The sequence below is a fragment of the Sander lucioperca genome, chromosome 7 (genome assembly GCF_008315115.2).
Source record: "Sander lucioperca isolate FBNREF2018 chromosome 7, SLUC_FBN_1.2, whole genome shotgun sequence".
In the NCBI taxonomy this organism is placed as follows: domain Eukaryota; kingdom Metazoa; phylum Chordata; class Actinopteri; order Perciformes; family Percidae; genus Sander; species Sander lucioperca.
Genome location: NC_050179.1, coordinates 26,859,236 through 26,872,545, shown reverse-complemented (window position 1 = coordinate 26,872,545; position 13,310 = coordinate 26,859,236). Strand labels below are relative to the sequence as shown.

Genomic DNA, 13,310 nt, shown 5'->3' with positions numbered 1-13,310 from the left:
GGTGCGCTGGTGCGTTTCCGCCAGCGAGGATTACGCACACCGTTACCGGGCATATTTCTCTCTAACGTGCGTTCACTGCCCAACAAACTGGAAGAATTATAACTGCTGTTGGGGGGAAACAGGGACTTTTCTTCATCTACTGTTTTGTGCTTCACGGAGACGTGGCTCTGTGGATTAATACCGGGCTCAGAGCTCACAGCTGGCAGGCTTCCAACTCTACAGAGCGGACAGAGACACGGACCTCTCCGGCAAAACTAAAGGTGGAGGAATCTGTTTCTACATCAACAGCGGTTGGTGCAACGACGTGACAGTGATCCAGCAGCATTGTTCTCCTGACCTGGAATCTTTCATCATCCATTCATTCATTCTGGTCGGTGTTTACATCCCGCTGCAGGCCAACGTGCAGGTCGCACAGCGCATGCTCGCCGACCAGATACTATGTGCGGAGCGGACCAACCCGAACTCCTTAGTAATTGTCCTTGGAGACTTTAACAAAGGAAACCTCACTCATGTACTACCTAAATACAGACAGCATATTAAATGCCCGACCAGAGAGGAGAACATTCTGGATCACAGTTACACCACAGTCAGGGATGCTTATCACGCCGTCCCCCGTGCTGCACTGGGACACTCTGACCACGTCATGGTTCACCTGATCCCCGTCTACAGGCAGAAACTTAAGCTCTGCAAACCTGTAGTGAGGACATCAAGGGAGTGGACCAGTGTAGCTGTGGAGGATCTCCAGATGTGCTTGGACTCTACTGACTGGGATGTGTTCAGGACTGCTACCAACAGTCTGGATGAGTACACAGAGGCTGTGACGTCATACATCAGCTTCTGTGAGGACTGCTGTGTTCCATCATGCACCAGGGTGAGTTTCAACAATGACAAACTGTGGTTCTCAGCCAAACTCAGAAGGCTAAGGCTGGATAAGGCAGAGGCATTCAGGAGTGGGGACAAAGACAGACTTAAAGAAGCAAAGTACAAGTTTAGCAAGGCAGTGAAAGAGGCTAAACAACGGTACTCTGAGAAACTCAAAAACCAGTTCTCAGCAAGCAACTCTGCTCCTGTCTGGAGAGGGCTCAAACAGATCACCAGCTTCAAGCCCAAAATCTCCCACTCCACCAACGACCGACACCTAGCCAACGACCTAAACGAGTTCTACTGTCGCTTTGATAGATAATGGGTCAGTCCTGTAACCATCCCCCTCAACACCTCCCAACAAACGGTCTTCCCTGATACCATCCCCCACGACACCTCCCAACAGCTACAGTGCATCACCTCCACCTCCACCTCCCCCACCTTAAAGGTCCCCCCCTCCACCTCCCCACCCATCTCAGTGACGACTCTCTCCATCAATGAGAAAGACTTCAACAGACTGTTCAGGAGACAGAACCCCAGGAAAGCTGCTGGACCGGATGCTGTCTCCCCATCCAGCTTGAAGCACTGCGCTGACCAGCTGTCTCCAGTGTTCACAGACATTTTCAACACCTCACTGGAGACATGCCACGTGCCAGCCTGCTTCAAGTCCTCAACAATCATCCCTGTTCCCAAGAAGCCAAGGACCACAGGACTTAATGACTTCAGACCCATCACCCTGACCTCTGTGGTTATGTAGTCCTTTGTGCGCCTTGTGCTTTCTCACCTCAAAGCCATCACTGACCCCCTCTTGGACCCCCTGCAGTTTGCCTACAGAGCCAATAGGTCTGTAGACGATGCAGTCAACCTGGCCCTACACTACATCCTCCGGCACCTGGACTCCGCAGGAACCTACGCCAGGATCCTGTTTGTGGACTTCAGCTCTGCCTTTAATACCATCATCCCGGCTCTGCTTCAGGAGAAACTCTCCCAGCTTGGTGTGCCTGACTCCACCTGCAGGTGGATCACTGACTTCCTGTCTGACAGGAAGCATCATGTGAAGCTGGGGAAAGACATCTCCGACTCACAGACCATCAGCACCGGATCCCCTCAGGGATGTGTTCTTTCTCCTCTGCTCTTCTCCCTGTACACCAACAGCTGCACTTCCAGTCACTAGTCCGTCAAGCTTCTGAAGTTCGTGGACGACACCTCCCTCATCAGACTCATCTCTGATGGTGACGAGTCCGCCTACAGGTCGGAGGCTGACCACCTGGTGAAGTGGTGCAAGCAAAACAACCTAGAGCTCAACGCTCTAAACACAGTGGAGATGGTTGTGGAGTCCAGGAAGAATTCAGCCCCACCTGCCACCATCACCCTCTGTGACTCCACAATTAACATTGTGGAGTCTTTCTGCTTCCTGGGAACTATAATCTCCCAGGACCTCAAGTGGGAGCTGAACATCAGCTCCCTCGTCAAGAAAGCACAACAGAGAATGTACTTCCTGCGGCAGCTGAAGAAATTCAACCTGCCAAAGACAATGATGGTGCACTTCTACACAGCCATCATTGAGTCCATCCTCACATCCTCCATCACCATCTCCAGGACCTTTACGCCATCAGGACTCTGAAGCGTGCTGGAAAGATTGTGGCTGACCCCTCCCACCCCAGCAACAAACTCTTTGAGCCACTCCCCTCTGGCAGGAGGCTGAGATCCATCAGGACCAAAACCTCACGTCACAAGGACAGTTTTTTCCCCTCCGCCACTAGCCTTATTAACAAGGCCCAGAAACCACCCTGACTCTCTCCACACGCCACCTCTGGCTCTACATGCCACTGTACTTAATCTGCTCTTTTTATCTTAATTCTTACTCTCTTATTTTTAATACATTCTGTGTGTGTATATATATACATATATTTATACTTATATTGTTTGTTCTGTTTAACCTGTTTGTTTAACTTATTTTAGAGAATGTGTGACATGCACCTACAACACCAAAACAAATTCCTTGTATGTGTAAAAAATGTACTTGGCAATAAAGCTTTTCTGATTCTGATCTGATTCTGATATGGGACCTTTAAAAATGCATGCAATCCTTGACGGTTTTGTGCTTGTTCATTTCACTATTCTATGAGTACACTGCCACCACTGCCATATATATAATATATAATACCTGGTCCAGCATGCCGTAGCAGGCAGGCAGAGTGCTGGTGTTGGTCAGCCGCACTTGCTGTTCATAGCGGTGATTTAGGAAACATCTTTGAAAGTCCAACACTGGAGTCTCCACCACAATATCAGGAACAACACACCTATTAACAAAGAGCAATAGACAGAGAGAGGAGAGGAGAAGAAAAGATTTGAGGCTTATTTATGAATCACAACAGTAATTGGCATTAAATCATGCCAATACTGCAGTATATTAATTAGAACTTATTCATGAATTTACAATGTTGGTGATTGCCGCGAGGAAGTCAGATTACCATTGCCCTATTCTGAGTGATGGTGCAGGTGACATTCAAATGTATTATTATGCAAATTAGGCTCTGAATATTTAACACATACTCCACCGATTTGTTGACACCTGTATGGAAGTTCAATGGACCGCATTTACAGCTTGTCAAAGCATCAGCGACAGCCAGAAGCACAGAAGAGGTTAACGCCAGAAAAAAAGGCACTTTACTTTAAGAGAAAGTGTGGTAGGTGAGTTTGTAAAAAGCAACCTCTGCTGTTTTATGGCATCTTGTGAGTATGTTCGCATACGTGTGCACATCAAAGAGTGTGTGTGTATGTTCACATCTGTAAATGTGTCTGACCTGGCTATGATAGGCAGACTTATGATTTTCTTCCCGACACCCTGAACATCCACTACCAGCGCCAGACTGTAGCTTTTGACTGTGTTGGAGCACAGCGTCACCTGTATACATAATACACACATACAATAGTATTGAGACCACAAAAGGTTCAAAACATACAGAAAAACATTACTCACATCAATATGGAATGCCATTTTATTCAATATTAAATTAATAAAAAAATACATACATGAATAAATATGCCTATGAAATAAATTCTGAAATTAATAAATGAGGCAATACATATATAAATACATGTAAATATAAATATATAAATGAGGCAATATAGTTTAATTAATAAATAAATAGGTTTTACTTTTATTTATTTCAGGGGGATTTTATTTCATAAGTACACATTTATTTATTTCAGGGGACCTTTATTTCATAATAATTTATTTATTTCCCTCTATTTATTTCCACTTGCTATATTCAGATGAAGGGGCTTAGATTTTGTATGATATCTTAACCCTACAACACAAGGGTTAATTGAGGGGATGCATTGCTTATCTCTTTTGCAGCTACACTTAATGATTTAGGCTGCACCATTCAGAGTATCCTGACCGGCTGCATCACCGCCTGGTATGGCAGTTGCACCGACCTCAACTGTACAGAGGGGGGTGAAAACTGCTCAACACATCACCAGGATGGGTCTGCCATCCATGGAGAACCTCCACACCCAGCGGTGCAGGGCCATCAGGATTAGCAGGGATCCCAATCACCCCAGCCACAAACTGCCTGCCGGGAGACAGTACCGCATCTGGTCCCACACTCATCCCACAGGCCATAAGACTTATGAACTCCTGAGCACTTTACCTTTGTATTGTCACCTTACCTTTATATAGTTTTACTTACTATTTCACAAATCCATTTCTGTGTATATATTTATTTTTTTATTATTTCTCTCAGCAAATACATTTAATCCATTCCTGTTTACATTCAGTTGATTCATTCAGATCAATTTATTTATATATGTTATATTTTATCCCTATACTTTAACTTGCAGTATTTTACAGTATTTCTTAAGCCGCATTTTGACCAAAGGTCCTGGGGTCGTTTTTCACACCTGCCTTGTTTAGTTCGGTTAAATCGAACCCTGGAGCGTTTTCCCCCACCTTGAGGAGGTGGTCTTGATCCGGTTACAAGCGAACTCTGGTACGCTTTGGTACCGTTTGTTTGTGGTGAGAACGTGATCCGACCCAACTATAAGGTGTACTTCCCCAAGTCTGAGCTAAACGGCTCCTGTAGTCAGGTCTGCTTTGCAATCTGAGAGTCTGCAAGTGACAGCCAACCATAGCAGCTTGCTGTCACTCGCATCTCTGTGGTCAAACCAGTCGCCCCTAGAGTTGAAGACAGACACCGGAGTAAAGTCTCGCAGAGCAGAGCAGACGTAGTAACGTTGCTCGCGAAGCAAGGAAGGTTCCTTCAAACACATGTTACATGTTGTCTGCATAACCTCCGCAGTCTAAAGACCCGTGAAGATTAGACAAATTAGTCTGCTGACGTATTAAGCAACATGACAGGATGAGGGCTGCTGGTAGTCGCAGGGGTAAACACACTCTGCAGCCGGCAGGTCAGTGTGGACGCTGGCTTGGGCAAACCTCTCTCTTTTTCTTTGTGTTTTCGGAAAGCCAACAGCAAAGCCTAACTTTACTTTTATGTTATCTAACAAAGAGAAATGTTTTCCCCTCGTCCTAAAATGGTCAAAAATCGATGAGTGGTGTGGCCGGGTTGGTAGAGCGGGTAGAGCAGGCGCACTGGCATATATACTGAGAGGTTTATGCCTCGACGCAGAGGTCAAGGGTTCGAGTCCGACCTTTGACGATTTACTGCATGTCTTCCCCCTCTCTCTCCCCTTTCTCACCTAGCTGTCCTATTGATAAAAGGCGGAAAAGCCCAAAAAATAATCTTAAAAAAAAAAAAAAATCGATGAGAGTACTTCCGTGTTTTATGAATAAGGCGGTTAGTACTACCCTCCGATCAGAGTCTTTTTGGGGGATTACAAAAGGCCCCGGAAGATTTCCCCAGAACTTAATTTTGATTCCTCAGAAGGTTCCTAGTTCCGGGGAAAAGTTCCTGTGGTCAAAACGCGGCTTTTGATTCTTTTTTTTCTTCTTACATATTTAATTAGCATTGTTGGAGGGAGCCTGAGATCTAAGATTTTCATTGCCAACGACTGCTTCTCTGTAAGTGTTCATGTGCACATGGCAATAACAAAAAGAACTTGAAAATATGGGCATATTTAACATACTGCCTAGTACAGTTTTGGCATACGTTAAAATGGGTTTCCCATTCATTTGTTAATTCACTGTACCTCAATGGTGACATCTGAAAAGGAAAACATAGAGCCTGTAGCAGGTGTGATGGTGAACTCCACAGGCCGTGCATGAAGATCTTTAGCAGCACTGCCTTCCCAAATGTTCCTGGACACCTCGGATGCCTGTTTGAGACTAGTAACACTGGGAGACCCCAAGCCGTCTCCCTGGACACGCAGGGCAAAGGTAATAGGCACAGAGGAGTCGTTGAAGAGGCTACACTTCAATGTTAGTGGGAAACCTGCACAGAACGATAGATGACAAAGGGGAACATAAAGAGGATGCTGAAGTGGATTTATTTCCTGAATGTTGTGATTCTCTGTAGTAAGTATATACCTTAAGTGTATATATACCTATATCTTAAGTATATCGTATGTAGCAAGTTAAAAGTGAAAAAGCTCAAGAAAAATGTTGCAACTCACCAAAGCCTACATCTCCAAAATTGAGCTGTGAAACATTGAAGTATAATTTGGGACCAATGACACAACCCCTGAAAAAAAAAGAAGCCAAAAACATGTGCCATGAGAAGCATTGGTATTTTAAGTAACACTGCCAACAAATTTCAAGAATGAGTTTTTATATTTGCTTGGATAAATCTGAATGTTCCATTACAATCTGAGTAACTACACTCTCTAACTTCACCTGAAAGTCACAGTAAGTGGTTGAGGCTGTCCTGTGACAGTTAGCAGCAAGTCCTCATCGAAAGTTCCCAAGATGCGACTGTGGAAGGTGACTTTCACAATCTGGCAGGCCCCAGAGGGAACAACACCTTCCACAGGACTAAAGGAAAAACAGCGGCCGAAGGTCGAGTCGGGGCTTGACAGCCTGAAAGGAGCGTCAATCAGTTCTCTGTTGTGTACCTCCATCTGGAAAAAAAAGAAGGATCCGCTGATTCAATACTCAAGTCATGTTTTTCTTGTATGTTCAGTTTTTATGCACCACAAATCTGGAACAAACTCCCAGAAAACTGCAGGTCCACTGAAACTCTCATTTTTTTCAAACTTTTCTATGCTGCCTTTTTTAAGTAATTGTTCATTTCTTACAATGCACTGTCACTTTAATTCTTGTATTTCATTCCTGTCTTATTCTATTTTAGCTGGTTTTATATTCTCTTTAACATATGTTTTTAATTGTTTTCAACTGCTCTTTAATGTTTTATGTAAAGCACTTTGAATCGCCTTGTTGCTGAAATGTGCTATATAAGTAAAGCTGCCTAGCCTTGCCTTGGTGACCGGATGGGGCACAAGAATTGGATATGTTAAATTGTTTACATGTGGACAAAATTAAATGAACAATAATATAACAAAATAGAATCATACCACAAACTTTAGCCACAAATGACCTTAGAGTTGAATCAAAACACGACTGACACAGTCTCACCGCAGTATTATCTCCACACAGGGGCTGTGGTTATTGCATTGCATCGCATTATATTTTACAGGCATTGACTCACTGTATGACATGGCTTGGCCTCTTAGCAATTTGTTTTTTTCTGTGATTTATAATTTCTATACTTTCATTATTGTCAGATGTTTTAGCTTGAGTTTAACAGTCTAAACTAAATAAAAAAAACTTAGTTCAAAAGATAGGGAGATTATGCCACACTCAAGCTGTTTATTGTTCATGTACTTGTATTCAGATCCGCAGTTTTAGAAATAAACGATACACACCAAGCTCATCACATTACCAGCATGTCCTATTGTTAATTTTCTGAAGGGACACAACTGTTCACTTTGGCTTAACCTTTCTTACTTCATAATTGTCTGTGTCACCAATGAATACATTTTTCATGTCCATCAGGTCATAGTTGAGCTGGAGATTAGGTCCCACTCCCTCAGCCTTTATTGTGAGAGGCAACCGAGATTCACGGCCTAAGTGCAGACACAGACAGGGAGAGATTCACAACCAAGTTAAAGACAGAGAAACCAAAAAACATACTATAAGGTCAGGGGAACGTTCCAAAACAAGGAGGTCGGAGGTTTACCGACACAAATACATATATAAAGTGACAACTTCATGTTTAGAGAGATTGTCTTACATATCAAACACTGATTTTATCCAGGTGAATTGGAAAAATTGCTTTTATGTGTCCAGTTTAAAGTGCTAAATCAAAGTCCAAATGTAAAATGTCTACATACTTGCTAAACATTAACTTTGCTGCGGCTTCTTTCTACTTTTCTCTCTGTCTCTCTGTCTCTGAACTTATTGAAGGGCATACGAGTTCAAGCCTGCAGTTTCGCTGAATAAGCTTCTAATGCTTCTTGCAAAGTGAGGAATCAGGCTATGGTAGTTTTCAGTCCAGCTGTCATTGAGCTGAGGTCAGGTCGCCACCTGCCTTAGAAAACATGGAAATTAATGTAAATCTGGCCTCCAGCTCCCAAGACACACGTGACGGCCACATGCAAATTTCCCAACAACCTTTTACTACCACTGGGATGAAATGAATATATGTGGGCCTCATGACTGTAGTGTCTAATATGAAAATGACAAGGAGATCAAGTAGCAATGAGCGGTTAAAGCATTTAGGAGGATTTAGGGGTTCATTTGTGGTGCTTCCACTTTGATTGTGGATGTCATACACTGAAGGAGAAAGGAACATGAAAACAGACATAATTGAGAGGAGCAGTTGTTCTCTGACAAAAACCAAACAGACAGGCACAGTTTGCTGCCCAGACTTGTCTGTCTAACCTTTGTCTGCACCAACCCACTGAAGGAAGGAGAATCTTTTATGAGAAAGCCAAAGCTATTGATTTAGAGCAGGAGTGTAAAGTCTGCTTGAACTTGTTAAAACCATCAATTCCCAGGTGTTGAAGAACAAACAAAAGAAAAGAGTTATCCTCTGGTTCCAAGAGGGGTTTCGGTTCAAGAAACAAGCCAACTTTGTGTTAAGTGCAGTGGTGGAATGTAACGAAGTACAATACTTCGTTACTGTACTTAAGTACATTTTTCACAGATCTATACTTTACTTAAGTAGAATCAATAGTGCATACTTTTGACTTTTACTTCGTTACATTTTGCAGCAATTATCTATATTTTCTGCTCCACTACATTTCTACAACGTTCCGTTACATTTTGTTACATTTTCTGATCAGTTTTTCCCCCTGCCAAAACGTCTTCCTGACGTCACACGTTTGTCTCACCAGTGAAGTTTGGTTGCCATAGATACTGTATATATAGGGCACCGCCAAACCTTCACCGCGCAGCTTAGTTTAGATGTAGACAGTCAAGGAGGACCGAGTGTCGGTACACGATCCGTTCTGCACATGCGCAAAATGTTCGCGCGTGCGCGGTTGTACGAGGATTTACGACACTGCACGATCTGTTCCACGCTTCCGGTCGACAGCCAAGCTAACGTTAGTTTAGCTAACAGCTAATTCGGCTAACCGGTAGCTGATTGTAGTGGTCTGCCGTTAGCCTCCATAGGCAAGCTAACGTTAGTTTAACTAACGGCTCATTCGGCTAACCGCTAGCTGATTGTAGCGGTCTGCCGTTAGCCTCCACAGGCAAGCTAACGGCTCATTCGGCTAACCGCTAGCTGATTGTAGCGGTCTGCCGTTAGCCTCCACAGGCAAGTTAACGTTAGTTTAGCTAACAGCTAATTTGGCTAACTGCTAGCTGAGACAGCATGTAATAACTTTAAAAGACCCTCAAAATAAAACTTGAAAATAAACGTTGACATATATAACAAACACCTAACATAACAGCTGTTACGTCAGTTCTACTTTACTTGTGCTCATTTAAAATACAATCACTCAATACTTGTCTTTATTGTTATTACTGTGAAGTCTTAATTTAGCTGTAGCCTGCTTTTCCCATTAAGTTTGAGTTAACGTTATTTTAGACTGAATCTAGTTGTCAGCTAGCGGTTAGCCGAATTAGCTGTTAGCTAAACTAACGTTAGCTTCCCGGTGGAGGCTAGCCATAGGCTAGCGTGGAACAGATCGTGCAGGTATTATCTATCTATCTATCTATCTATATTAACAGTATTATCTTGCGCACGTGCAGAACGGATCGTGCAGGCAGAACGGATCGTGTACCGACACCGAGGACAAAGTAACGTGAGGAAAATTCCACAACAGATAGCAGTCGGTCATAAGTCGTCACGAGGTTTACCAGTAAACGCAACATTTTGTCCCGTCTGTGTTGTTTTTCAGACAACAGCAGTGACTAGTGCTAGTTTGTGTCTTTTAGCTCATAGCTTTAGCAGCAGACTGTTGTACGTCCCGCTGTTTTAATCATCTACAGTGAAATACAGTCACACTACACCGTTTAGCTGTCAGCATTTTAGCCGTGTTTAATCCAGTTACTACTGTAGCTAATGGTAGGCTAACGTTACCTGCTGTGTAACGTGTTATTAGTGTTTACTAGCGTGACATGCAGCAATGTTTCTGGTGCCTCTAACGTCTGTTTTGGAGCATCAGAGCACAACGCAGACATTTAAGTGGCACCGTAATCCGCGTTGCTATTTCGTCCGGTAGATACCGGGCACCGGATTTTAACATACGCCGTTAACGTGAACAGAAAATTGCATTGCCTATATCTTTTCACGGCAAACGCGTATGTGTGGAAAGCGGTTGCACAACAACTTAAATGGCATACTCCTTCATCCTTCAACAAAGGAGGAATGTAGCACAATATGGACGTGAAAGCAGTTATAATTAGCCTATGTGACAATAAAATTTGTTTTGGTTAAAATCAACAAATAATCGTGATAATTAATCGTGATCAATATATTGATAAAAATAATCGTGATTATCATTTTGGCCATAATCGTGCAGCCCTAACAGCCTCCGGTAAAAGTGAAAATTAAAATGTTTGTTTTTTATTATTCCCGTTTTTAAATCATAGTTGCCATCTATTTCTCTCCACGGCGTTGTTTACTTCTCCACCAGGCTGCGTAAGACATTCATATCTTATTTATTTGGCTGGACCTCTTCACATTCGCCTCCCCATTTCCGCTGCGTCACACACTTATTTGCTTATGCTCCCATGGTTAAAGGAAATAAAACTGTCTTAAAATACATCCACGAATAAAACCAACCGCATTCCGATTCTAACAACATATTTCCGTTTTATGCTGGTTAGGATAGGAACTTTTTTTTTAAAGCCAGGCCTTGTTTGTGGTAGTGGACAGTATGGATACTGTCGAAGCTCAGCATTTGCATATTACCATTTAAAATGGTAAAGGATTTAAAAGATTAAAGGTCCAATATGTAATATATTTACTGTAATAAATCCAAAAATGACCCCAATGCGTCATCAGATATTAAGGAAACATGCTAAGTTGAAATACTGTCTTTTCTGACAACAATGCTAATGCCAGTATTTTCTCCTTTTGAAATTTCCGTTCCGTGACGGAATTTCTGTTTGTATTTTGGCCTGTTTGTTGTTATCAACTGCCCAGTTTGACAGCCAGGCCGGGTTGCCAGATATACCTGTAAACACGTAAACCCAGCGCGCTACAGCTGTAAGGTTAGTACAGCCATAAAAGCAGCAAACAAACGAACAGGATCAACGGAGGAAAAAACGGCATGTTTCTAATAGTTGCGTGACCAGAGACATAACAAACCCGTTTGGGTAAATATTGGAGATGTATTTGAAAGATAGAGACAGCTTAGAGCCCAAAAGGACGCATTTAATGTATTCGGACATTTTATGTCATTTCAACATTTGTGTAGTTACTCACATTGAATTATATAGCTAGAGTACCCGAGTTGGTTACTCGAAAAAACAACTGAGACACAGCCAGTGAAGTGATCCCGACTGGTCCTGGCTAAAGCCGCCATGCTAACCCTGCTAACTGCCAGCTAACGTTACCGGATGACCAGGCAAGCGGGCCGCGGCTGTTTACAACTTGTAGCCTGTTCAGCGGCTGTAGCCGACAACGGTGAGTTATTTGAAGCCAAGAGAGGGGGGCTGTAAATCGGAAAGAGAGGACCTTGAGTTTGCAGTGTGTTTAGCGATTGTTGCCATAATTCTAAGCCAATTAAGTGTGTTCAGTTGGGTGGAAAAGGACGGCAAGGTAGTGGTATTTTTAGCAGTTCCTATCGTAATTCTAAGCCGAGGAAGTGTGTCTGTCTGGCGTGTGGAGACGATGGCGAGGTTGTGGGATTTTTAGCAGTTCCTACGGTAATTCTAAGCCGAAAAAGTGTGTCTGTCAGTTGGGTACAGAGCTCCATGTGAGCACGGGCTTTTATGACAATATAGCCAGCATCTAACGTTAGCTACTCCGCTGTGCTGTAGAGTAATGCCTGGCTATGTGAGACAAGCGTCTAGCAACACTGTTGTGGATGCTCTGGTATCAGCCTGGCAATCAACGTGAACTTTGAGTCTGGGGAAGAGGGGGCGGGGGAGACGACTCTCTAAATATGTCTCTGGTTATTTGTACTTTTACTTAAGTACTGAGATTCAGTACTTCCTCCACCAGTGGTTAAGTGTCGCTATAAAATTGTTAATACACATTCTTAGCTTGACCTTTAACCTAACCTACAGTTAGTCACAATTTGATCCCAAATCCCAATCCCACCCTTACCCAAACTTAACACTAAATATATCCTCATTTTAACATTCAAAAAAACATAACTCACCATATGTTTATTAAATATTGATACATTTATCACAAGCTTAAGTCAACTAAAGTCTTTTTTTAATGCAGCAAAAGACAGCACAGCCCAAAAACTGTCATATGCCATATTAAAGAGAGACTGTATAACATTTCTACTCATTAATGAGGCGAAAGACGAAATGGATCTGAAATGGCCAGTCGTGATTATACCTTGCTTCCCTACTCATATTTGATTGTACGTGTTTGAGAATCAGACAAAACCCCAATTTTCTGGGACTTTTTGGAACTTGACCTTGGGTGTGGTCTTCTAAATGTTGTCTAAGTTGTTTCAAAGAGGAAATTCCTAGAAATTAGTAATTAGAAATTAGTAATTAGTAGCATTTTGAAGGTCCCTTAAAGTGCTCATATTGTGCTTTTTGGCTTTTCCCCTTTCCTTTATTGTGTTATATATATTTTTTGTGCACATTATAGGTATACAAAGTGAAAAAGCCCAAAGTCTCAAAGGGACATACCATCTTACAGAGAAACCACTGTTCAAAAACGGCTCCTAACAGCTCACTTGTAGTCCATCCTTTACTTCCATGACAAACGTGTATAATGCTTGCCTAGCTGCTAGCATGGCACCATAGACAGTAAAATGAATGGACAAAGCGACGCCGTAGATTTCCACGGAGACGAGTAAAGTCTATTAGAAGCACTTTTCTGGTGATGGCTGAGCGTTACTAC

At 42.8% G+C, this 13,310-nt stretch overlaps 1 protein-coding gene across 3 annotated transcripts in view; it reads right to left on the bottom strand.

Annotated features, from left to right (window-relative positions):
• hydin (HYDIN axonemal central pair apparatus protein) overlaps positions 1-13,310 on the bottom strand; it is a 128,284-nt gene that overhangs the window by 89,694 nt on the left and 25,280 nt on the right. For all 3 annotated transcript variants that reach the window (XM_036003247.1, XM_036003248.1, XM_031309972.2), the window contains exons 11-16: positions 7,772-7,890; positions 6,662-6,885; positions 6,442-6,509; positions 6,019-6,260; positions 3,669-3,769; positions 3,029-3,164 (exon numbers count right to left, since the gene is read on the bottom strand). In XM_036003247.1, coding sequence (XP_035859140.1) covers positions 3,029-3,164; positions 3,669-3,769; positions 6,019-6,260; positions 6,442-6,509; positions 6,662-6,885; positions 7,772-7,890 — 890 coding nt within the window. The remainder of the gene's footprint in view (positions 1-3,028; positions 3,165-3,668; positions 3,770-6,018; positions 6,261-6,441; positions 6,510-6,661; positions 6,886-7,771; positions 7,891-13,310) is intronic.